Source organism: Mus musculus, chromosome 5 (assembly GCF_000001635.26).
Source record: "Mus musculus strain C57BL/6J chromosome 5, GRCm38.p6 C57BL/6J".
NCBI lineage: Eukaryota > Metazoa > Chordata > Mammalia > Rodentia > Muridae > Mus > Mus musculus.
Window position 1 is genome coordinate 139,804,766 of NC_000071.6, and position 23,373 is coordinate 139,828,138.

The 23,373-nt window shown below is 52.7% G+C and overlaps 2 protein-coding genes across 6 annotated transcripts; both read right to left on the bottom strand.

Annotated features, from left to right (window-relative positions):
- Positions 1–185: 185 nt before the first annotated feature.
- Tmem184a (transmembrane protein 184a) lies at positions 186–15,204 on the bottom strand. Of its 4 annotated transcripts, none has more exons than XM_006504670.4 (9): positions 14,983–15,204; positions 8,200–8,427; positions 3,592–3,757; positions 3,192–3,282; positions 3,029–3,104; positions 2,855–2,946; positions 2,140–2,309; positions 1,417–1,611; positions 186–976 (listed from the first exon to the last, which is right to left on the bottom strand). In XM_006504670.4, exons 2-9 carry the CDS (start codon positions 8,425–8,427, stop codon positions 717–719), a joined length of 1,278 nt encoding a protein of 425 aa, XP_006504733.1. In that variant the 5' UTR covers positions 14,983–15,204; the 3' UTR covers positions 186–716. The 4 variants fall into 4 exon arrangements, with proteins under 4 accessions (XP_006504733.1, XP_006504734.1, NP_001155020.1 ...); XM_006504671.2 differs by lacking the exon at positions 14,983–15,204 and adding an exon at positions 9,163–9,281; NM_001161548.1 differs by lacking the exon at positions 14,983–15,204 and adding an exon at positions 9,288–9,518 and having other exon boundaries at positions 187–976.
- Positions 15,205–18,847: 3,643 nt separating this feature from the next.
- Psmg3 (proteasome (prosome, macropain) assembly chaperone 3) lies at positions 18,848–22,129 on the bottom strand. Of its 2 annotated transcripts, none has more exons than NM_001356963.1 (3): positions 22,044–22,129; positions 21,363–21,599; positions 18,848–19,308 (listed from the first exon to the last, which is right to left on the bottom strand). In NM_001356963.1, exons 2-3 carry the CDS (start codon positions 21,576–21,578, stop codon positions 19,156–19,158), a joined length of 369 nt encoding a protein of 122 aa, NP_001343892.1. In that variant the 5' UTR covers positions 21,579–21,599; positions 22,044–22,129; the 3' UTR covers positions 18,848–19,155. The 2 variants fall into 2 exon arrangements, with proteins under 2 accessions (NP_001343892.1, NP_079880.1); NM_025604.4 differs by having other exon boundaries at positions 21,957–22,129.
- Between the last annotated feature and the right edge of the window lie 1,244 nt (positions 22,130–23,373).

Sequence of the window (23,373 nt, forward strand, 5' to 3'; positions counted from 1 at the left end):
GCTCCAGCTCCCACCGTGGCACAGAGCTGGTCATCTCGTGGCAAAGTCCACCTTCTTTGCCGTATACTGTGCAGAGCCACATCATGATGCCTGTCTTAGCTGCTCCCGATACCCACTCACTCCATAGGCCCCAGTGAACCATCATTCAGAAGACAGGCCCCCACAAGAACAGAAAGCCCAACAAAGTCTAGAAAATGCAAGGTGTTTATCTATAAATAAGCAGATAGTTGCTGGTAGGCTGGCGCACTGGCAACTCTGTTGTGCTAAATAGGCTAGGCTGCCCCTGCGAGAGCCTCGCCAACTTTCTAGGTTAGAATGCAAGGGCAAGGGATCTTCTTCACCCAAGATAGCCACAGCCAGGCCCAGGCTATGTGGCTCCCCAGCACTCAGTGACTGGGCCCATCCTGCCTGGCCATCCCTCTCTGTCGCTGCTCAGCGTAAGATCTAACCACCTGTCTCTTCTGTCCATGGAAGGAATGGCCAACCCACAGCTTCACCTGCAGGCTATAATTAAGACATTCCACTGGGTCCTCTGGTTGGTCCAATTTGCCCAGGTGACTTCACTCTGGGCTGTACATGGAATACAGAGGCCCTGTGAGGCTCTCGGGAGAGGTTGGGCCTCTGTCAAGAGATGCTGGTAGGTGGGGGTCCCTGTTTACCACCCCAGAAACCCAGGCAAGCTGGATCCCCAGCTAGGTTCCACGCGCCCTGCGCCCCTACAGGTCCTCTGAGGGAATCAGCATGCGTTTCTCTATGTTGCGACTCTTCTTACCACCTCCAGAGCCACTGGCTGGGCCGGGGTGGGTACTGGGTGCTGGGTGCCCACCCTGGCCAGGCCCAGGAGCTTCATGTGTGGACTGCTGTGTGTACTGCTGGTAGGCTGGCGAGAAGTTATGAATGGCGTCCTGGACAATGTCCTGTGGGCTGATGGTCTCCTTTAAGCCACTGGATATGCTTTGCATAGGTGCTGGCGGGACTGGAGGGTACAGGGTGTGTGGACCTGAGTCCTAGGTCCTCTAGCCCACAGCACCCCACTTCATCTACCCCACCCCCCTAGCCCTCCCTGTCTCTCTCAAGCCACCTTGGGCTCTCTGGGTCTGGGGATCCTGCATGTCCAGGTCTCAGCTCCTGCATCTCAGCACAGGTCTCTGGGCCTATCCTTGAATAGACTCCTGTCCAGAGGAAGCCCTTCACCTTGAGCAAGTGGAACCCAGCCATGTAGCCAATATGGTGGACACAGTACAGTAGCCAACCCAGCCCCTCTTGACACCTTCCCAAGCACCAAGGATTCCTAAGACAGTGGCTGACTCCACCCACATCTTTCAGAGCTCATAATCCTCCTATCTGCCTGGCTCAGACACCCGTGGGGATATCACAGCTGAGCCATGGCACCCCTGCTGGTGGGGCCCAGCTCACCTGGTGAGTTCTTCTTCTCTGAATACACCTGGCTGGGGAAGGCGTAACGCAGCGCGAGGGAGGCGAACAGCATCTCAACACAGATGAGGAAATTCTGGTAGCCAGCGGCTAGGGTACCAGCCCCAACCCTGGTGCCGTCCACGGCCTGGACCTCAGGGATGACCCCACACCTCTCCAAGATGGCCAACAGCATTCCTAGGGAAGTGACAACCCCTCAGGCCCCATCCGTGGATGGGAGCTGAGCCCTGCCACAGTTCCTACTGAAGTCCGGGGTATGCAGGGAAAAGGCTAGCCTGGGCTAGCCTGGGCTAGCCTGATCCCGGAGCTTCTTTGCTCCTGAGTTCATTGGTGGACATTATCACTGAAAAGGGCCGAGTACCTCAAAGTCGGGGTTCCTGGATGCTCTCCCTGACATATCTAATTCGGGCTAGGGGACTCCTGCTCTTGGCCAGCTTCTTCCATTTTCGCCCCACATTGGGGACTGAGTTCTCATGGACTGCTGGGGGCTCGGCAGGGACCAAGCAGTCAGGAAGCCGAGGCACAGCCCCCATCTGTTGACAGACCTCACCGTGTCCCCAACTCCAAGCTGAGCAGCTGAGTCATTGACTTTTGGTAAGGTCAGGGAAGCTGAGGCACACAGGGCTGGGATGGAGGTAAGATTCAGACCCAGGTTCCAGGGATGCCAGTCCTGGCCCCACACCCTCTCCTACCCGACTCACACACCCTGCCAGAAGGAGAGGAAGATGATGGCTTTGATGGTGAGGAACTTGAGTACCGGCTCGAAGGGTCTCAGGAGGTCCCTGGTAGCGAAGTAGAAAAGGAACAGAGCGTAGAGAGCCAGGCTGACCGAGGCATTGTACACGAGGGTCACGTACAGGTAGCCGCTGTGGATGCTGGGCCAGAGGAACTGCTGGTTAGAGTGGTTCCTGCTCCTCATAGATATCCCCTTTGCCTGTCCCCTTTCTGGCTGGGCAACACAACCCCAGGACAGCTCTACCTAGGTCCTCTCCCCAGGGCCTTAGGCAGTATCAACGGGCACAGTGATTGGGGGCCTGGGGTTTTGTCAGGAGTAGGGTATGGTTTAGGCCCCTCTCCTAGAGCTGATGCCTATCCTGGGCATTCCCACAAACTTAGCAATGTCTGTTTGTTTGTTTGTTTGTTTGTTTTTGTGAGACCTTCCTCATGTAGCCCAGGCTGGCCTCAAACATGTTATACAGACAAGGATAACCCCCAGCTTTAACACTCCTACATCTATCTCCCAAGTGCTCGGATGACAAGTGTGCACCACCACACTCGGTTTATAACAGTTAGGGATGGAACCCAGAGACTCACTTTACCAACCGAGCTACTGTCAGGGATGGGAGTCGGGGCCGCTTAAAGAAGTGGGACCCCTGTCTCCCATGGCCCCCAATGAGGCACCTGCTCACAGTCCCCTTACTTGAAGTCCCCATCGTGGTATTTGTCAAAAGCCTGGAGGATGATGGTGATCAGCGCCATAACGGGTTTCACAATGCAGAACTGGAGTGTGGCCTGGGAGGGGGAGAAGGGAGTGAGGCTGGGCTGGGTTGGGCTGGAGCAAGGGCATTGGGTGGGCGTGGGCAGGCCACCTCACCTGTTTGCAGAAGCGTAAGAACGTGATGGAGTAGGACATACCACGGAGGCAGCAGGTCCCATAGAAGCAGCTGGACCTGGGTGTGCGGAAGAAATCGGTAAGGCTACTGGTAAGAAAACCGGGGCTTCTCCAGTGTGGCCTGGCCGAGTGCCGATGGGTTTACCTGATAGGTTTGCCTCGGATCTCAGCCATGATGGCGCTCTCGCCCCCCAGATATTGGAAGCACAAGGTCAGGAAACTGTAGATGACAAATGCTGCAAGGGGACAGAGGGGTGACAGTGAGGGTCAGTCATGGAACCCCCCTGCAAGCAAGACTCCCATCAGATACAGTCGGCAAACCTGGGGAAGCGAGTGCGCAGACTCAGACGAGTCCTAGGCATGGAGGCTGCGGACAGGACAACCCCTGAAGCCGGTCCCAGATGAGAGAAGGAAGTGAGTGGAGCATCTTGCAGGGGAAGTGTGCGCATGTGTGCGTGTGCGTGTGCGCGCGTGCACGTGCATGTGTGTAAGCTGAGGGTCTTCCACCCCTGCTCAGCTCCCCTGGGCCCAGCCTGGGGTCTCACCTTCGTAGCAGTCTCGCACAGAGTCGAAGTAGACGTAGTAAGGATGGCCCCCAAGGAGGAGGAGGCTGAGCCAGGAGTCGAAGGCGTAGATGGGCACAATGAACAGGAGGCGGATGACGAAGCGCTGCTCTCGCGGGGCGGTATAGGAACGTAGGTGGGAGTAGATCTGCGGCAGAAGAGTTCCAGTGGCACCTCTGCCCCAGTTCCTGGCCCGGCTGTCCACTGCACGGGTGCCAGGCAAATGGGAGAGGACCAGAGCCGGGTGGCGCGCCAGGATGCTCTTTCTCCTACACTGCCTAATGTTCTACCGAGCACAGGACCAGTACGGACAGGAAGTAATCAGAGGGAACGTAGCACATATATTAGGTGAAAAGTGAGACTCGCTTATGACAGGGGCTTCATGGGCGCTAAGACCAACTTAGCATCCCTGTCTCCATCTAGAAAGGGACTGGAGAGGGGTTCAGTTGGCAAAATCTTGCTTTGCAAACCTAAGGTCCAAAATTCAAGTCCCCAGCATTCATGAGCAAAAAACTAAGTGCAAAGACACACACACACACACACACACACACACACACACACACAGGAGGATTGGGGGCAGAGACATGTCTAAGGTAGAGTACATGCCTAACAAGAGCAAGGCTCCGGATTCAATCCCTAGAACATGACCCCTCCAAATTAAATAATGCTTAATATATACAAATATATACTAAACATATATATATATATATATATATATATATATATATATATATATATATATATATATATATATATTGTTAGTATATATCTCACTATGTATATGTAGCCCCGGCTGACTTGAAACTCACTATGTAGACCTAGCTAGTCTTGAACTAATTGAAACCTGCCTGTCTCTGCTTCCTAAGTACTGGGATTAAAGGTGTGAGCCACCATAGCCAGCCTTTATTATTTAATTTAACCCAAAGTTTGACACAGGCTAAGCAAGTGATTTCCCATTGAACAATATCTTCAATTCTTTAAAACTGTATTGAGGCTGGGGTGTGGCTTCCTGGGAGAGCGCTTGCCTGGCATGATCAACCCCCAGCACCACAAAGACAAAAAAAAAAAAATCTGTGATTAACAAATAAAAATGTTATGCATTTTGGCATCTGTGTGAGTGTATGCCACATATGCATGCAGTGCCTATGGAGACCAGAAGAGGGCGTCAGATCCCGTGCTTCTGGAGTTACCTGCAGCTGTGAGCTACCCAATGTGGGTGCTCTGCAAGAGCAGCCAGTGCTCTTAACTGCCAAGCTGTCTCTGCAGCTCCTCCTGTAGGCACATGCGCAAAACCACAGGCCACACCTCTAGTCCTCCTTTCCTCTTGCCACCTCCAGTATCATTCCTCTGACACCACCCTTGTAGTTTATGAGACAAAAATCTCTTCCTGAGCCTGGAGCTATCGATGTGGCTAAACTTATGGCTGGCCGATGACTTTCAAGGATCTGGTTGGTCAGCCCTCCTTGAGAATACTGACGTGTCCCACTGTCCCTAGAGTTTTTTGGTGGGTGCTATATTGAGCTCAGGTCCTCAGGTTTACAGGGCAGGCACTTTCCCTACTAACCTATCTCCTGTTTTGATAGACATGTAAAAGGCTGAAAACCGGGGCTGGAGAGATGGCTCAGAGGTTAAGAGCACTGACTGCTCTCCTGGAGGTCCTGAGTTCAATTCCCAGCAACTACATGGTGGCTCACAACCATCTGTAATGAGATCTGACCTCCTCTTCTGGAGGGTCTGAAGACAGCTACAGTATACTTATATAATAATAAATAAATAAATAAATAAATAAATAAATAAAAAGGTTGAAAACCAGACAACCTTTCTTCTAACTTGCTTCTTCAATACAGTGTAAAATATTTAAAAAGGAAAGAAATTTAAAAAAAAAAAAAGGTTGCTGTTGTTGGTTTTGAGATGGAGGAGTGGGGGTGCCGCACTATATAGTCCAGTGGTTCTCAACCTGTGGGTCTCGACCTCCTTAAAGATTGTATATCAGGTATCCTGCACATCAGATATCTACACTAAGATTCATAGCAGTAGCCGGTCGCGGTGGCGCATGCCTTTAATCCCAGCACTCGGGAGGTAGAGGGCAGGCAGATTTCAGAGTTCGAGCCAACCTGGTCTACATAGTGAGTTCCAGGACAGCCAGGGCTACACAGAGAAACCCTGTCTGGAAAAAACAAGCAAAAAAACAACAACAACAAAAAAGATTCATGCTAGAAGCAACAGAATAATTTTATGGTTGGAGCCACCACAACAGGAGGCACTGTGTTAAAGGCTGGCAGCGTGAGGAATGTTGAGAAACTGAGTGGGCAAGTCTGTCCATCACCTCAGGCCTAAAATTCATTTCTTCAGCATTTTCAAGCCTGCAACATATTTTGATACTCTGTAGTTCTTGAAGAACATTCTGGAAGTTGGGCTATTCATTCATTCATTCATTCATTCATTTATTCAATAAGAATTTCCTGGGTCCTGCAGACTGAAAGGTCCCTTGTAACACAGGTAGGTCTCAGTGTGGGGACCATGGAAGACCTTATGCTCTTTGACCCCTTTTAGGAATCTACCCCACCGAATACATATATCCAGAAATAAAGAGGAAAGAAACTGTGTGCAAAGATGTTCATCACAGCAAAATATAGGAACAAATACTGCGGCTACGCTCATCGTGGGAGGGCCAGACTGGTTACACCATAAGCCCATGTATAAAGGAATACTATAGAATTGGTAAAAACGATGTACAGCCACACAGCTCTGTGAGATGTCCTCTGATAGGATAAGGTACCGGAGATCAGAGTAGGAAACGAAACAGGGTGTCAGGTGTCATGCGTGCCTGACAAAATGGAAGGAAAGGGCTGGGGATATGGTGGAGTGCCTACCTAGCATGCAGGAAGCCCTGGGCTTTATCCCTAGCCCCATAGAAATAGGGTAAGTGGTGCACACCTGTCATCTCAGTACTTGGGAAGTAGAAGCAGGAAGATCAGGAGTTCAAGGTTATCTTCTGCTACATAAGGACTTTGAGGCCATCCTGAACTACAAGATGCTGTCACAAAACAAAACAAAACTCCAGGAAGGTACTGTTCACCTTGAAGCTGTCTTGACCTTCTGGATTTTTCTACAAGAAACAGAATAGGGACGTGCCCTACCCCCACCTCAGTTCTAGGAACAGAGCCCAGACCTCTGCGTCCAGTCCCTTTACCTTTGTTCTATTTTGAGATGTGTGTGTGTGTGTGTGTGTGTGTGTGTGTGTGTGTGTGTTCTCACTGGTTTGTTCAGGTTGGTCTTCAACATGATATGGATCTCAGGGTAGCCTTCACTAGTGACCCTCTTGGATCAGCCTACGCTTCTAGTCTTTCAAAGTAAGCCAGCTGGGAGCTGGGTGCCTCCTCCCGATTCCAGGCCACCGTGGCGACGAGGTGCCCTGTGTGGCATGGAGGTCACTGTTAGAGGGAGCTGTGTGTGTGTGTGTGTGTGTGTGTGTGTGCAGGGGACACGTGGGGTGGTGCGAAGGCTGCTGAGGTCAGAGACCAGCTCCTTATCTGCTCCTTCCTCCCTCCCTAGCCTCTGTGGAGGGAGGACACAATGTGATCAGCCAACAAGAGACATTTCCCAGGCTGGTACCATATGGCTGGTGACCTTGGCAAGCTGCTTCCTCTTTTGCCTCAGTTTCTCCACCGGTAAATGGAGGTTGGTCTCTCTGGCTTCCTGCTGACCCTAAGAGCGTGCCTCGTGCCACCTCTGTGGCTAGGATGTGCCTGGCCTGCCCTCGGGCACGGATCTTTCTCCCTTGTATCCTGGTTACTGAGGCACACCTGGACAGGTACCAGCCAGCAGGTGAATGTCACAAGCCGAGGTGTTTGCTTTTGCTTCCTGCCCCCAGCTCACCTACTGACTCAGGCCCTCCCACTGTGCCAAGTGGGTGTTCCAGAGAGCCCGTGGCTCTCAGCTCCCTTAACCAACCTCCAGCTCCCCAGCTACCCCGCCACATTCTAGATGCCTGGCTTCTGCTTCCTGCTTACCCACCCTCCACCCCCAGCTCCTTGCCCCCTATTCTCGTAGCTCCCCATCTCTCCCCTCATACCCCCAACACACCTCCTGTTCTCCACTGTTCCAGTTCCTATCCAACTCAGTCCCCACCCCTCCTCCCCAAACTCCCTGTCTGGCTGGCTTGAGGTTCTCTATAGAGCAAGGTCCACGCCTTCGCCATCTCTGGAGGGGAAAGGCCCTTTCTCCTCCCACTGTGTGAGCCCGGGGAAACCCCTCCGTGTTCCTGTCTGTGAACTGGGATTAAGCTCTGACCTCAGGGAGTAGAGTGAGGGGCCTCAGACGTGACTGGGGATACCCACCCAGCAATCTGCCCTCACCTCGGCAGAGATCTCCCTCCTTAGGCCTGGCTCTGACATGCTAGCTCTGGAGAAGGGCCATAGACCCTTGAACACCATGCCTAGAATCCTACCATGTCTCAGTGACTGGTGCTGGGAGCTGTCCCTGGAGGTCCCATGATCACAGCATCTGTCCACGGGGCCCATCTGAGCTGGGCCAGGTCCCATAGCAACTTCCAGGCTCAGCGGGGATGGGGGTGCAAGAGGTGCTTACCTGGTGGCCGGTTAGCAGCAGAGCAGTCCATACAAACACGCCTGAAACGCCTCGGGCCAATGCGCTGGTGAGGAAGAGCTGGGGGGCCCCCTGCGAGCCGTTGTCCACGCGCTCCATCTGTGGCCCGGCTGCCACTGTGGGCATTGCCGGAGGGGGGCTGGGTGGAAGCCAGGTCGCTGACACGAGGGGGGCTCCGGCTGTCTTCAGAAACCCTGACGCATTCCTCATCTGCAGAAACCAGCAGAGGAGTGAGAAGCCAGGGAAGGCTTCTGTGGGAGTGTGAGGGGCAGGAGGTGGGGCCAGAGGTGGGCAAGGCCGTGTGGGTGTCACCTCGGGGTGGGTGTCACCTCGGGGCCAGTTCTGCCCAATGCACTTTCTGCCTGCCTGGCCACCGCCCCTACCACCATCATCCACAGAAGCTTCCCTGGGGGCCCACCACGGCCACCTGTCCCCTTTGTGAGAGTCTGGGTCTGATTTTCCCACCAGCTCGCCTGATTCTGGGCAGCTGTGGGCTCACACTTGAACAGGGGCCTAGCTGCTTTCCAGCCTGGGGCTCAGATCCTGGGGTGACAAACCCCCTCAGGTTCCTTCGGACCCTGGTTCTCAGACAGCAACTCTATAGAAGTCTAAGACTGCTCCTAACCAGGTGTCCACAGCACACCCCTGTAATCTCAGTACTCAGAGGCCAAGGCAGGTGGACTGTGCATCTGTGAGTATAAGGGCCAGCCTGGTCTACCTAGTTACTCTGTTTCAGAAAAGAAAAAGAAACTTAAACCCAAAACAACTTAAACTTAAACAAACAAACAAACAAAACCCCAAAGCTTGTTTCTACCACCGGCTGGGCAGTGGGGATTCACCTACCTGGGGCCAGTTCTGCCCAATCCAGCCCTTCCCCTCCTCCCCCCTCCTCCCCCTCAGGTGCCATCCGCCCCCGCCCAACCCTCCCCCCCCCCCTTGACCCGCCTGCAGGTACTCCTTAGGGTCTCAGAAGCTCCCGCGGCAAGTGATAGAGTGTGCGCCTGCCGGGAGGCAGCGACATTGGACCTCCTTGCTACCCTCAGTTGTCCGTCATGGGGGCGGGAGCCTACCTCTGTGAGCAGGAAGCTCTTTGGACCGGGCCTTGGAGGCCTAGCCTCCTCTGGGGCAGCCTGGCTGGTCATTCACTGGGTCATGTGGCCCCCAGTGGAGGCCAAGCTTCGGGTTGGGGCAAGGCTGGTCTCGGGAGGGTTGCGCTAGGCTAGGGAAGGCACACAGGGCCTCACCTGGCCAGTGGCCCACCTGGGCTTCAGGCTGAGGGAGGGGCGGAGGGAGGAGAAGCAGAGGCTTGTCCCCGCCCCTGGCGACACTCTATCCCGCTGGGACTGTTTGCCCAGTAGCAGCTGGCTTCCAGGAACTGAGGCTGGCAGGTGCCTTTCACCTGCTGGCACTAGGTAGTCAGGCAGTTTAGCAGGCAGGGTCAGGAAGGACAAAGGGTCTGCATAAGCTATGCTAGCTCCAGGGAGAAGTCCCCGAGGAGCCATCCAATACAGTGCTGCTTTCTGGGTGGTGAGAAAGGTCTAGAATAGTGTTTTTTTACCCTTCTCCATGCTTAGACGGTTCATGCTGTGATGACCCCCCACCCCCGACCATAAAATTATTTCTGTTGCTACTTCATAACGGTAATGTTGTTATTATTATGAATTGTAATGTAAGTATCTATGTTTTGTGATGGTCTTAGGCCACCCCTGTGAAGAGATCATTTGACTTCGAAGGGGTCAAGGCTCACGGTGAGAACCCCTGATTTAGAGCTAGACGTGGTGGTGGTTAGTGTGGGTGTCCCCACTGCTCCAGAATTGCGCACTTAAAACTGGGCAGGACTGGGAATGTTGCTCAGTTGGTAGAGTGCTTGCCTAGCATGCATGAAGCTCTGGGTTGCATTCCCCGCACTGCATAAACCAGGCATGGCGGTGTATGCCTATTATCCCAGCACTTGGGAGGTAGAGGCAGGAGAGTTAGAAGTTCAAAGTCATCACTGCTACATACCGTTTTAGGACTAATTGGGCTATATGAAAGTCTGTCTCACTGAATGAATGAATGAATGAATGAATGAACAAAAGAGTAAACAAAAAAGGGGTGGAGAGGTTAGTTTAGCCAAACTTCATGACACAGGCTTGTCTTCCCAGACACTTGGGAATCTGGGACAAGACTGATAATTCAAGACCATCCTAGGGGATACAGAGCAAGTTCAAGACCAGCTTGGACAACTTAGTCCTATCTTATTGGAGCATCTGCCTAGACTCCCCCAGTGAAGGGCTGGGGTGTGGCTCAGTTGTAGAGCCCTGCCTAGAATCCCCCAGTGAGGGGCTGGGGCATGACTCAGTGGTAGAGCCTCTGCCTAGAATCCCCCAGTGAGGGGCTGGGGTGTGGCTCAGTGGTAGAGCCCCTGCCTAGAATCCCCCAGTGAGGGGCTGGGGCATGACTCAGTGGTAGAGCCCCTGCCTAGAATCCCCCAGTGAGGGGCTGGGGCGTGGCTCAGTGGTAGAGTACTTGTTTAGCTTTCAAGCTCTGGGTTCCATCTCTAGCACTTCAAAATGGGTTTGGAAGGATCTGGCATGTAACACTTCTATGGAGAGAGGCTCATCTACCCTGGTTCCTAGAATAGGTGGGGGCTCTGGCCATATCTCAGGTCTGTTCTGGGCCCATGTAGGCCATACCACTCTGGGTACTGTCATGATGTACCCACCCTCTTCTGGTCCTTTGTACCATCTGGCCCTACTGGTGACTTAGCAGACAGAACCTCAGGCCACTTTCCTTTTGGAGTTGTGGTGTGGACACTGGGGTGTGTATGTGTGTGTGTGTGTGTGTGTGTGTGTGTGTGTGTGTGTGTGTGTGTGTGTGTTATCACGTGTCTGGGAAACTCCAGAAGCAAACAACAGTCTGAGGCTGAGCTCTGTCAATTCCCTGCTCCCGTACTGCTCCCTCCATGGTTTCCACCATAGATTCTAGGCACCATCCACTCCTGACACGCAGGCCCTGCATGGGCCATGGCTCCGGCAGCTAGGCTGGCTCTCCTCCCAGATACAACTGCCCCTGCACAGGGAAACTGTCACTTCTAACCACCGTGTTCCCCAATCCCATCGCTGTACATTTTCTTCTGAGATCCGTTTGTGTGTTTATCTGTCCTTAGTAGGAGTTTCTGGAATCTGGCACTGTGCCTGGATGGCCCAGTTGTGATGGCCTTGGCCTGAGGATCTCTTCCTGGCTGGAATTGCTACTGTGCCAAAGGCACCCCCACCCCTAGTCCCACTCTACCCCACAGAGACACCATTCAGTGTGTGGGGACAGGCTGTCATCCTTGGGAACAATGCTGAAGGCCAAACCCAGCTCTGCCCATGGCATCAATGGCTTTCGGGCTTTGCAGGGACTGCGATTCACCTTGCTGTACCACTCCTGCCGCTGCAAAAAAAAAGGGAAACTGAGGCTTCTCTGGACCTTGTTAAGGTTTGTTCCTAGAACCCAGCACAAGAGATGAATGAACCCCAGGTTCTACCTCAGGCCAGATGGACAGAATGACTGAGGCAACAGCAGGAAGCACTATGACTTGACATCAGGAGGACTTCCCTGCCTGGGAAGCAGGGAGGCCTGCTTGCTAGAAACAGGGCCAGTAGCACCAAAAAGGTGTCCTTGACCCTTGGGAAGCCCCTTGAGTCATGGCTGCCAGTGTGGAGGCCAGACCCAGGGGCATTCCTATGGTCCTCATAGATGTCCTATGCCTGCTGTGTTCATGCTTAGCTCTGTCATCCCAGGAAGGCCTTGGAGAGTCTGTCTAAACCTATCCCAGGCCTTGAAGGCAAGAGTTGTGAGGACCCCTGCCATCTCTACCCAACTTCATGCAGTCTTTTCCAGAAGTGACCTCAGCCCTCAGCCTTATCCTGCCTGCCCATGACCATGGACCCCCTTGCCTCTCTAGGCCTCAGTTTTCCCACACGTAAAGTGGGTTTAGTCAGGAACTGGATTGCCCAACTGGCCTCTATTCCCATTGGCATAGTTTGTTTGTTTGTTTGTTTGTTTGTTGTTTCTTGTCCACTCTATCCAGGCAGGGTAATGTGGGGACAGTTTTGATCATCAGGCTTGTCAGACACTCTAGAATTCTGGGTGTGACTGGGCCTCAGTTTTTCCATCTGCAAGATAGGTCAACAATGACTGCCTCTGGGCTGCTGGAAAGAAAAGATGAAGCCGGGCGTGGTGGCACACGCCTTTAATCCCAGCACTCAGGAGGCAGAGGCAGGCGGATTTCTGAGTTCGAGGCCAGCCTAGTCTACAAAGTGAGTGCCAGGAGAGCCAGGGCTACACAGAGAAACCCTGTCTCAAAAAACCAAAAAAAAAAAAAAGAAAGAAAGAAAGAAAGAAAGAAAGAAAGAAAGAAAGAAAGAAAGAAAGAAAAGAAAAGATGAGATACAGTCTGACCCACCTTCTTGGCAAGGCACAGAAATCCCACCCATTCTTGGATGTCAAGATTGCCCCAAACCCCACCTCATCTCAGCAGTGCCTGCCCCCTGCTGGACACCTGTAGTCACTGCAGCATCTTCCCCGTGGAACTTTATGGTTTTGGGCAAGCTGTGAGGGTATCATTCATGATAAGAGGGGTCAGGATGTCCACTTCTGTAATGGGCTCTTTTTCCCCTTTGAGACAGGGTATTTCTCTATATAGCTCTGGCTGTCCTGGCTTCACTCTGTAGACCAGGCTGGCCTTGAACTCAGAGATCTACCTGCCTCTATCTCAACCAAGTGGTAGGATTAAAGGTGTGCGCCACCACTTTCAGGATCTGAAATGGGCTTTAATGGAGGTGATGACACCCTTCATCTCCATCATGTGGTGGATCCCCTTTCCTGCCTCACAACTGGGGCACGTGAGGTGGGGGTAGAGATGACCTGCTGGGTGCACAGTGTGTGTTTGGTACATACATCTCTGTCATGGCTAGGGCTTGGGACCATCTTTGCTGCCTGGCTCTGCGACCAGGGAAGGGCTTGCCAAATAATTTGGCTGGAGAGGGGGGTCCATACTCTCCACATAGGCTCACATTCCGGAGAGGGGGGAGCTGTGTCATGCTGAGCTCAGACACCACCAGGGAGCTGGGACTGACAAAGTGAGGGGTCCCAGGGCAGAGCAGCAGGAGAGAAGCTAGCTAGCTTCTTGTTCCTGTTCTTTCACACTCTATTGAGTTAGGCCTCACCAGAGGCTAGTATCATAGGCCATACTGATAGAGGGCTGGACCCTGGCCACGCGCATATCAGGATAGACCTGCTAGCCTAGATAGGGCAGAGGAACCTCTGACCACTGTTCCCTGTGACCAGGACACCAGAGTCCTGGCCAATCTAGAAAGCTGTATTGAGAGAACAGGGGACGTCAGAGAGCCACTCTGCCTGTCCCTCACTTTCAATCCTGCCCCATGGCCTCCACTTCTGATGCTTGCTGAGGCCCCTACTCCTGGCTTCAGGCTGGCCAGTGATAAGTCTCCTGTTAGCTATCTAGTCCCTCTCCAGAGTAGGGGCCAGGCTCTGTTTGCCCTGGGGCTTCGGGGCCACTTCCTAAGAAACCATTGCCAATGGTATCAGTGGGCTGAGCCGACAAGTCCAGGTCAGGTCCTGCAGAGCGGGCAGTACAACTTTGGCATCCACTGACCCCAGGCTAGCCTCCCAATCCTCGGGATCCTCTGCTAGGGTCCACTATGACCACAGGGAGATTGTCCCCACTAGTGCTCTGGCCCCAATTCAAATAGCACTCACACTGGAGGTGTGGCAGGGTGGAGATGGAAGCCAGGAGCTAGCTTCTTGTGGGTTAAGGTGCTCAGGTGGGTCGAGAGGTCATGGGTGTCTCTCTGTGCCCCCTTCTACCTTTATAGGTTCCAGAAAGCCTGGGTGATGAGTCCAGATTGGTGGCCTTCCATGTTGGGGAACCATAGAGCCTCCCTTTCCCTCTCTCTGCCTGTGCTTCCTCTGCCCTGAGGCTTCCCAGTATACCTGCCTGAGTCTATCTAGAATGCATATGTAGCACCTCCTGGTGGCCAGATGTGGCCTCTCTCTTGGAGGGGATCAGCCTTGAGAAAAGGAGGAAGGCCCAGAAAGCTCGACACGACCAAGGTTTGCCTCAGTTTCCCCAGGGTATCTGAATCTCTGTTTATGGTCCTACAGGGGTCCGGGCACTCAGTGTGGGGACTTAGGTTGCTACTCTCAGATGGCTATCAGCCCTCTTACCAGGCTAGTGAAGACATGAGACTCGGTCCAGGCAGCTCAGCCACCCTGGTATCAGATGGAGTGCAGGTGGAGTCCTGGCTTCCATCCATGGGAATGACTATGGCCTGTTTGTGTCCCATGGCCCTCGACCCCATGGTAGGCCATCCTGGTGATGTGTGGACACTGCTCCTTGCCCATCTTCCTGCTGTGCCTCCTCCTCGTTCCTGTGCCCACCTTTCCTCTCCAGACCTTCCTCATAGTCTTTAGAGAATCCGTCAGGGCCTGTCTGTGCTTGACTTTGCCCCAGAGCCAGATGCCAGACTTGGGTGTGGACCTGGGGGCCCTTCACTTAGAGATGGGCAAATCCTTGCCCTGTGTCTGAGACCCTTTGTGGTAAGTGGGGTGTCTGGGACACAGGAGGAGAAGGCTGGATCGGGAGGGCATGGTGCTTACTGGATCTTGGCAGCAAGTTTCACCCCACCCTGTTGGTGTCATGGGGCCCCGGCTCGGACACCATTCTATTGCTGAGCCAGCCCCACAAGCATGCACACCCACACCCACACAGCTCACCTCCCTGGTGGCTCTGGGCGGCTGGCAGGACCCACTGGGCTGGTGCGTTGCTTTGGTTTCTCGGTACACAGTCTGTAGTTTCTGGGCTGGAGGAAGTCCTGCCTCAGTGTGGTCTCCAGCCCTCAGTTGTCCTCCGTCTCAGCACCTGGGGCAGCCCAGGCCCCTAGGACACTATTGCTGCTGCCCAAGCATGGCTTCTCAGAGGCCCAGAAACTCCTCCCAGTCCTGCCTGGCCTGCCCTGCCTGCCCAACAGCCTTGTTGGACTACACCCTTCACCAGGCCACACCTTCTCTCATCCAGGATTCTGGGATCAGCCTTTCTACACTTGTCCCGGTCAGTGGTGCCCTCAGACCTAGCCCATAGAGCTTGTGATGCCTAGACAGGTTTGTGACCATGAACCCGGTGGGAGCTGGTCTCCAGATTCAACCTGGGTTCTCAGGTAGGGTCATGATGCTGGTGACATATACTGAGGGTAGAGATGACTCCAGTTTTCCCTCTATGCACATGGCTTGCTCTCCTTTCACCTCTGAAGCACCTGAAGGAGGTAGAGGGCCTACCTCACCTCTAACCTCTGATCAAGGTCGCTGATACCTGTCACAGGACAGTTGGCAACAGGAGACATAGGCTAAGTAAGTGCCTACCATGGTTGTCTAGGGCCAGGGGCATGGAAGAACTTTGAAGGTGAGTGGGTCAGGGCACTATCAGAATCTTTCGTACTGGGCCAGCAAGATGGCTCAGTGGATAAAAGGGTGCCTGCCACCAGGCCTGATCTCCCTGCTCCTTCCAATCATTCTTTATCCCTGTGCCTTTATTTGTGTTCAGGCCCACCATGATGGAGGCCTTTGTGTCTGTGTGGTGGAGATGGGCTCAGGGCTCCATGCAGCCTTATGCAAGGTATCTATCTACTTTGCAGTGGGCTCTGGGGCCTGGGGCCTGACTGAGCCCGGCTTGTGTCTAATGGTTTCTCCTACTTGAGCAGGGCTCTGGGGTCTTTCATCTCCTGGTTCTTGTACAGTCTGTTTATTCTCACTTCCAGCTGACCCAAACAGTTTTGACCCTACAGACAAGCCTAACATGTGGTGACAAACTGTAAGCTATAGTGGTAATGCCCTGTGCATGTAGGCTCCTGACATTACTCCCCATTGACCTCTGCTCCAAGTACTCACTTGAGGCTTACCATCTCTCTCTCTCTCTCTCTCTCTCTCTCTCTCTCTCTCCATTCATCCTCCCACCCACCCATCCATCCTCCTTCCCTCCCTCCTTCCCCCCTCTCCCCCCCCCCCTTTCTGTATGTGGAGTGTGTGCGCGCACACACACATTTCAGGCAGCTGTTTCATCTGCCTGGCTTTTACATGGGTACTGGAGATCTGAAGTCCAGCCCTCATGCTTGGTAAGCCCTTCACCCCAGCTCTGGAACTCTTGCCTTGCCAGTCCTCAACCTCAAGCTAGACCAGCTCACTGGCCTGCCCTGTGTGCTGCTCACTTGATCACTGGGGGCAGGGTGGAGCTTGGTCAAGCTCCCGGAAAGGCACCTGCATGGACTCCCAAGGACAGCTACCTTTTCCTCACCTCTACAATGCCAACTCACTGGCTGAACATGGATGGGCACAGTTTTCCTAATCCCTGGGAGGCAGCCTGCCTTGTAGCATGTGACAGGTACACAGGAACCCAAGTTCATGCTTTCATGTGCTAGTTTACAGATGTACCCTGGGTGTGCGCCACATGCGGGCCCTCTATCCACAGAAATACTTTCTACCCAGAAATTGCTGGCACCGTGATCTCTTCTGGGTGACACGGATCTCTTCTGAGTTATGGTGGTAGCAGAGGAAGCCCTGGCCAAGTGTCTTCTCCAGTAGAGCTTGTTTGATTTACACACAGGTCTGGGCAAGGGGCACTGGCTTAGATGATTAAGGCATCTGGTATTGGTCTGTTTTATGGCCAACAGACAGCTCGGAGCAGCTGTAAATACTGCCCAGCTTGGAGAGGGAACAGATTCAATTACAGGAGAGTTTCAGTACCCCTTCCCGGGGAATGCAGCCTCTAGTCCTACACACAAATGGAGTGAAGCTCCCTTCATGTCCACAGCTGTCACTTATGTGGAATACACTCTGACCCTAAGGATCAGGTGTTCCCACCACCTGCTTTTTGGGGTGGTGGTGGACCCAAGAGGACGGCTAGAAAGGAAATGGCTGAGACAGGACCAGGAGCCTGGAGGCACAAGTAGCATTCCTGAGCATTATTAACCGAGGGAGCTAGCAGCAGCACCCGAGCTGTCACAGGGCCCCGTGGCTGGGAGCAACAGGGCAAGTGTCCAGCTGCTCCACCTGGGAGCAGCTGCTGCAAGGCCTGGCCTCTTGGAGGCAGGCAGATGTCAGGGATAAGTTGTTGAAAGGGATGTGATGGGTCACCAGATGGGGCCATGTGATCTGGCTTTGTTGTCTGCTTAGAAAGGCACAAACCTGAACTTGGACCTGGCCTTGAGCCCCGCCCAGAGTGCTATCTGTTAAGATAGTGAGGCTGGGGCTAGCAGGTTGGTTGTTTATCTGAATAATCGCAGGCTGATACCAGAGACCTTTGTACAGAGCCACCGCACAGGGCTCCCTGAGCAAGTCCTGCTTTGGCTGGATCTGCCAACTGTGTGTACCCAATGCAGGTCTTTCCTTCATCTGAGTGGCCTGGGAGATTCCTGGTGGTCCATGCTCTCCAGAGGCTGATGGCAACTGGGAGTGATGGGTAAGAGGTTACAGAAGGGGCACCTGGGTGGGTGCCAGACCCCAACACCAGCCTACCCAGGGTCTGGGAAAGGATGGACTAAGGGGAAAGAGGTGTGAGGGAGGTGCCTATCAGGAATGGGGGTGTGATGAGGTGGTGGTTGGGAGCTGCGGTAGGAACAGGGCCTTCAGAGGCTCTGGGATACTCCTGCTCTAGGCAGTGACACCTTCCAGAAGTCTGGCAGACACTGGGCATGTGGTAAGCAGAGAAAAGGTGGCCATGCAGGTGGATTCCGATGGATGGGAAATCCGTGGGGTGTTGGGAGGCAAGAGACCAAAGGGTGATCCCGAGTCAAGTCTGCAGTCCCTACTCCCATCCCAGGTGACCTGGTTTCAGCCTACAGCCCTCCTCATTTATCCCTGGAGAGGTCCCAAGCTTCCCAAGGGGAACAGGACTCAGTACACAGCAGGCATCGACCTGCACGAGGATCAAGACTTGAGGCCAGCTAGTCCTGACTTAACCTAAGTGGAAAGTGGCCAGCCAAGCTTACTGGTCATCCCTGGACCTAGAGAAAGGTTCTCTACCCGGCCTTTCTGTGGTCTCCTCTCCACTGGTGACCATGAGAATGTCAGAGCAGATTCTCCATTGGAATCAGAAATTCCCACTCAACTGTGATCAGGGGCCACCCCCATCCCTGTGGCCGGAGACCCCAGGTCTCAGGATGCCACTCTTCAGAGGGATGGGCACCAACAGGGCAACTCGGAACAAATGCCAGCCTAATGTCGGAACCCCTCCTCCTCTCTGAGCTCAGGGTCACCCTTTGCCTCTGCCTGCCACCCGCATCCCAGGCTCTCCCACCCAGCTCATCCTTAGGGACCCACCAGCATGGCCACCTTTGCTCTGCTTGCTGCATGTCCAGTGTCTGCATGTCTGTCTCTCACCATATTCTGTAACTTGAGGCTTGGTCCATGCCCCCAGCACGGGAGGGACGGCACCCAATGCTGGCTGAATGCACACCTAGGATCTACCTCACACCCAGCAACCACGTACTGTACTTTTGCCGAACAGGTTTCCCTCCCACCTCAGGTGTCCTGAAGTGAACCTAGAACATATGCCCATGATGTCTCAGGATCACTGAGAAGGCCAGCCAAGTACTTTAGATTTATTTTTAATAAAAAAATCTTCCCACAAGTGCTCCTGCACACCCAGGATTACTTGTCCTCATAACCGGCCGCTCATTTCCACTCAGTGGATGCAGCTGCTGCAGCCCAGCCCCGCTCCAGTGCCCAAGGCAGAACACAGTAGCCACGCAGGGAGAGTCCCTGAGACTTGAGTGCTGTTTCCAGCTTTGAGGACTAAAGGCCCTGGAATGAGCTCTCTCCTGGCGCTGGAAAGATGGGTCTCAAAGGCCCCGCTCACCGAGCGTCCATACGTCTGTGTCTGGCACTGCTAACGGCAGGTCACCACACCTGGCACAGCCGGATCACTTCCTTCAATGCCTTGAGCCTCTCCATGCTCTTGTCTTTCACAGCCATGGCCAGCAGGACGGCTCTGTTTCCTGCTTCTTGCGACACAAATGCTACCAGGTTCTTTGCAAAGACATGGATGAGAGGCTGGGAGGGAGGGAGAGGAAGACAGGGTTGTGACTGCAGGAAACCTCATCTGTTTTTATTTATTTATTTTGGTTTTTTGAGACAGGGTTTCTCTGTGTAGCCCTGGCTGTCCTGGAACTCACTTTGTAGAGCGGGCTGGCCTCGAACTCAGAAATCTACCTGCCTCTGCCTCTCAAGTGCTGGGATTAAAGGCGTGCGCCACCATGCCTGGCTCTGTTTTGTTTTTTTTTTTTTTTTTTAAAGACAGGTTGTCATTTTTTGTAGTATCATGGAACTCATTTAGCCCAGGTTGGCCTTGAACTCATGGCAATCCTCCTACCTCAGCCTCCTGAGAGCTGGGATTTCTGGACATGTGCTATCATATCCAGTTTCATTTCTTTGTCCTTTTTTTTTTTTTTTGAGTGTGAGCATGTGCACGTCTGAGGCGGCCTGGGGACAACCTCAGGAATCATCCTGAACACCAGCCGTCTACTCTGGGACAGCATCTCTTCTTGACCTGTAAGTCACTAATTAGGCCCAACTGCCTGCCTAACCAGCAAGCCCCGGGATCCTCCTGTCCCCGCCCTCGCCGCAGGGTTTCTTCGTTTTCCCTTTGGGGGACAGGGTCTCTCCAAGCAGCCCTTGCTAGAACTTGGTATGTAGATGAAGCTGGCCGCACACTTGCACAGACCGGCCTGAGTCAGCCCCCAGCGCTGGGAGGAAAGGTCTGCACCACGCTGAGCCCCACACCCAGCTTTCTTGTGAGTTCTGAGGACTCTCAGGCTGTGCTTGCAAGCACTGTATGAACTGAGCCACTTCCTCAGTCTCCATTGCTGAGAGCTACTTAGTCATTCATTCATTTGGTTTTGTTGAGACAAGAGCTTACTATGTACAGCTGTATTAATTGCTGTTGAGATGAGAGCTCACTACGTAGCCCTGTCTGATCTGGAACTTGCCATGGAGATTAGGCCTACAATCATCTCCCAAGTGCCAAGATTAAACATGAGCACATGGCTAATTAGGCTCTACTAAAATTATAAATGACTATTATAACATTTTATATAGATATCTTTATGTATCTATATAGAATATAATAAACATATCATATATAATATTATATATATTATATTTATGATATATATACACATATACACACACATATAAAAGAATACAACTTGTAGCAGTCAGCTTTCTCTGTCCACTGTGGGATTGTGAGACTGTACTCAGACTATCAGGCTTGCATACCCTTTAGCCCCTGAGCCAACTCAATGCTCCCTGCCTTTCTAACAGAGGGTGTCATGTAGCCCAAGCAAGCCTTATGGGAATGAAACTGAACCCTGATTCTCCTGATCCCACCTCCCAAGTGCTGGGACTACAGCAGCCAGCATGTCACCATAACCAGTAGTTTGCTTTATTTCTTCTCCTTCTTTTTTGCTTATGCAGGGAGAATAAGGTCTATCCCTTAGCTGGCCTCAGCTCAGTCTGATCACAAACTTGTAGCAATTTTTCTGCCGCAGCCTCCCCCTGAAAGGATTACAGGTGTGTATAGTCACACTGGGGACAAACACTGTCTGCTCCTAATGCTTTCCTTAAGAGACCTAGGCCAGCGTCTCACGCTTTCCCCAAACCCCCTAAGCTAGGACAACAGTGATTCAGAGCACCACGTGGACTGCATAAAGCAGACAGAGGGAACTGCCCAGGAGGCAGTATTAAGACTTTTCCTTGGTACCTCTGCCTACCGTCTCTCTGGTTACTCCTAATCAAGACAGACAGGCCTGCAAAGGGAACTGTTGTCAAGACTCAAGAAGCAGACATAAACATAGAGCCATCAGGACAGGGTCAAACTGAGGAAATGGCTATGTCATAAAAATCAATCCCTCCCCGAGTGTTGAGTAAAATGCTAACACGCTGGGAAAAGCATCACTCGAGCCAGCCAGGACACCCTCAGTCCAGAATGGCCCTGGAAAATGCTCACTGCGCATAGTTTGGGTACGTATGGAGTTGTGCCTATCAGGCACCCCATATCCCTATGGACAAATGACAGCAGAAAAAAAGATGCTCTCAACTCCCATTACCTCGTCCTGCCCGAGGAGGACTCTCGTGGTGAGCACTGGCTTGCTGATGTCATTGGCCACATTGCTGGGCTCCAAGGACACTAGCGTACCCATCTTCCCGAACTGGGTCACCACAACTAGGATGTGGCTGCTGAAGGCCGTGCAGACCACCTGGGTGGGCACACCGCACACCACTTCTGTCTTCTGTTTAGATACTACCAGTGGTTTGTCTTCCATGGTCCCGTTCTTCAGCGGAGGCTTTAGTTTTAAAAGAAAAGAAAACAAGGGATGGAGCAATCAGAATCGGACACAACCTGGAGCTCGACAGCAGAAATGACAAGCGGCCCATTCCAAGCTGCACGTGGTGGCACATGTCTGCCATCCCAGGACAGGGGACGCTGAGGCTGGAGAAGTCCCAGTTCGAGGCCAGCCTGAGCTACATGGGGGAGACCCTGTTATCAATACCACGCCCCAACCCAAAAGCGAGTGCGCGCATGCTCGTGCGGGCTTTTGTGAGCGTCTTTGTCCCGCCGCACTGCTTGCGATGACCGCCATCCCCGCGACTAGCTGTCCCACTTCCAGATTATCAGGGATGAGGAAAACGGCCGAGCTCACCGGGGAGCCCCGACGGCGCAGGACTGGGGATGGCTGGATCACTACTGACAGCAGTTGGGACCGAAACCCTCGGCAACCAGCGCTCACCCCACCAGCAGCGCCAGAAAGCGGTTTCAGGGAGCAACTAAGCCAGCAATGGTTTAGCAGAAGTCCCGGCGAGAACTTCCGGTTCCTGTCCGTTGGGCCTAAGGTCCGTAGGCCACGGCAGTCCCAGGGCCTAAGGTTCCGTGCTGCAAAGGAGCCGTCCAGGCTTCGTGTTAAAGGGACAGTGTGCCTCTCCGAGCTCCAGGATCTCGGTGGCGGTGCTTGACCACCTGTGTAGGGAGCTTTGTGTCCTAGCTGTGGACACAAAATAATATTTGTTTTAATATTATTAATATTTTAATATTTGTTTTCACTTGGTGTGTACCTGGCTTTGGCTAAGGCACACTTAATATACAGTAACTTGTTTCGTCTGTTTGTCTGTCAGTTTTGCCTCTTTTAGTCACGGTATCTCCGTGTAGCCCTAGTTGTCCTGGAACTCACTATGTCGACCAGGCTGGCCTCAAACTCACATATCCTCCCGAGTTCTAGGATTATTTCCTCCTCCTCCTCCTCCTCCTCCTCCTCCTCCTCCTCCTCCTCCTCCTCCTCCTCCTCCTCCTCCTCCTTCTTTTCCTCTTCTCCTCCTCCCCCTCCTCTTCTGTTTTTTGAGACAGGGTCACAAGTACCCTAGGTTGATCAAGGAAAATATTGAACTCCTGATTCTCCTTCCAAGTGCAGGGATGACAGGAACACACCCCACACATGGTTTGCTGGTGTGGGGATAACATCCAGGAGTTTATGTATGCTACGCAAGCATTCACAAACTGAGCCAAATCCCAACCATCATTTTTTTCTCCTTCCCTCTTTCTTTCATTTTTTTCCTTTTTTCTTGTGGGTATCGAGGAGCAAGTCTCATTTACACTAATTATTGTTCATCTTGCAGAATACTTAAAAGAATTAAACAGTATTTGTTTGTTTGTTTATTTATTTGCATGAGTATTTTTGCCTTCCTGTATATGGTGTCATGTGCATGCAGTACCCACAGAGGCCAGAAGAGGGTGTTGTGTTTCCTAGATTTGGAGTTACAGACAGTTATGTGCTGCCATGTAGGTGATGGGAACTGAACCTGGTCCTCAGCAAGAGCAACAAGTGGTGCTCTTAATGGTGACCTGTTAAATCAAAGCACTTTTTTCTTAAAATTATAGACTGTAAATTGAGCATATCCCCCTTCCCTCTATCTTCCCTTTTCTCCCCTCCTTCCTGTTTGTTTTCTTAAATGTACACCACACACACACACACACACACACACACACACACACACACACACACGGTTCAGTGTGACTATGTAAAATCTAGGCCCCACCAGTCAGAGAAAACATATGGTGTCTGTCTT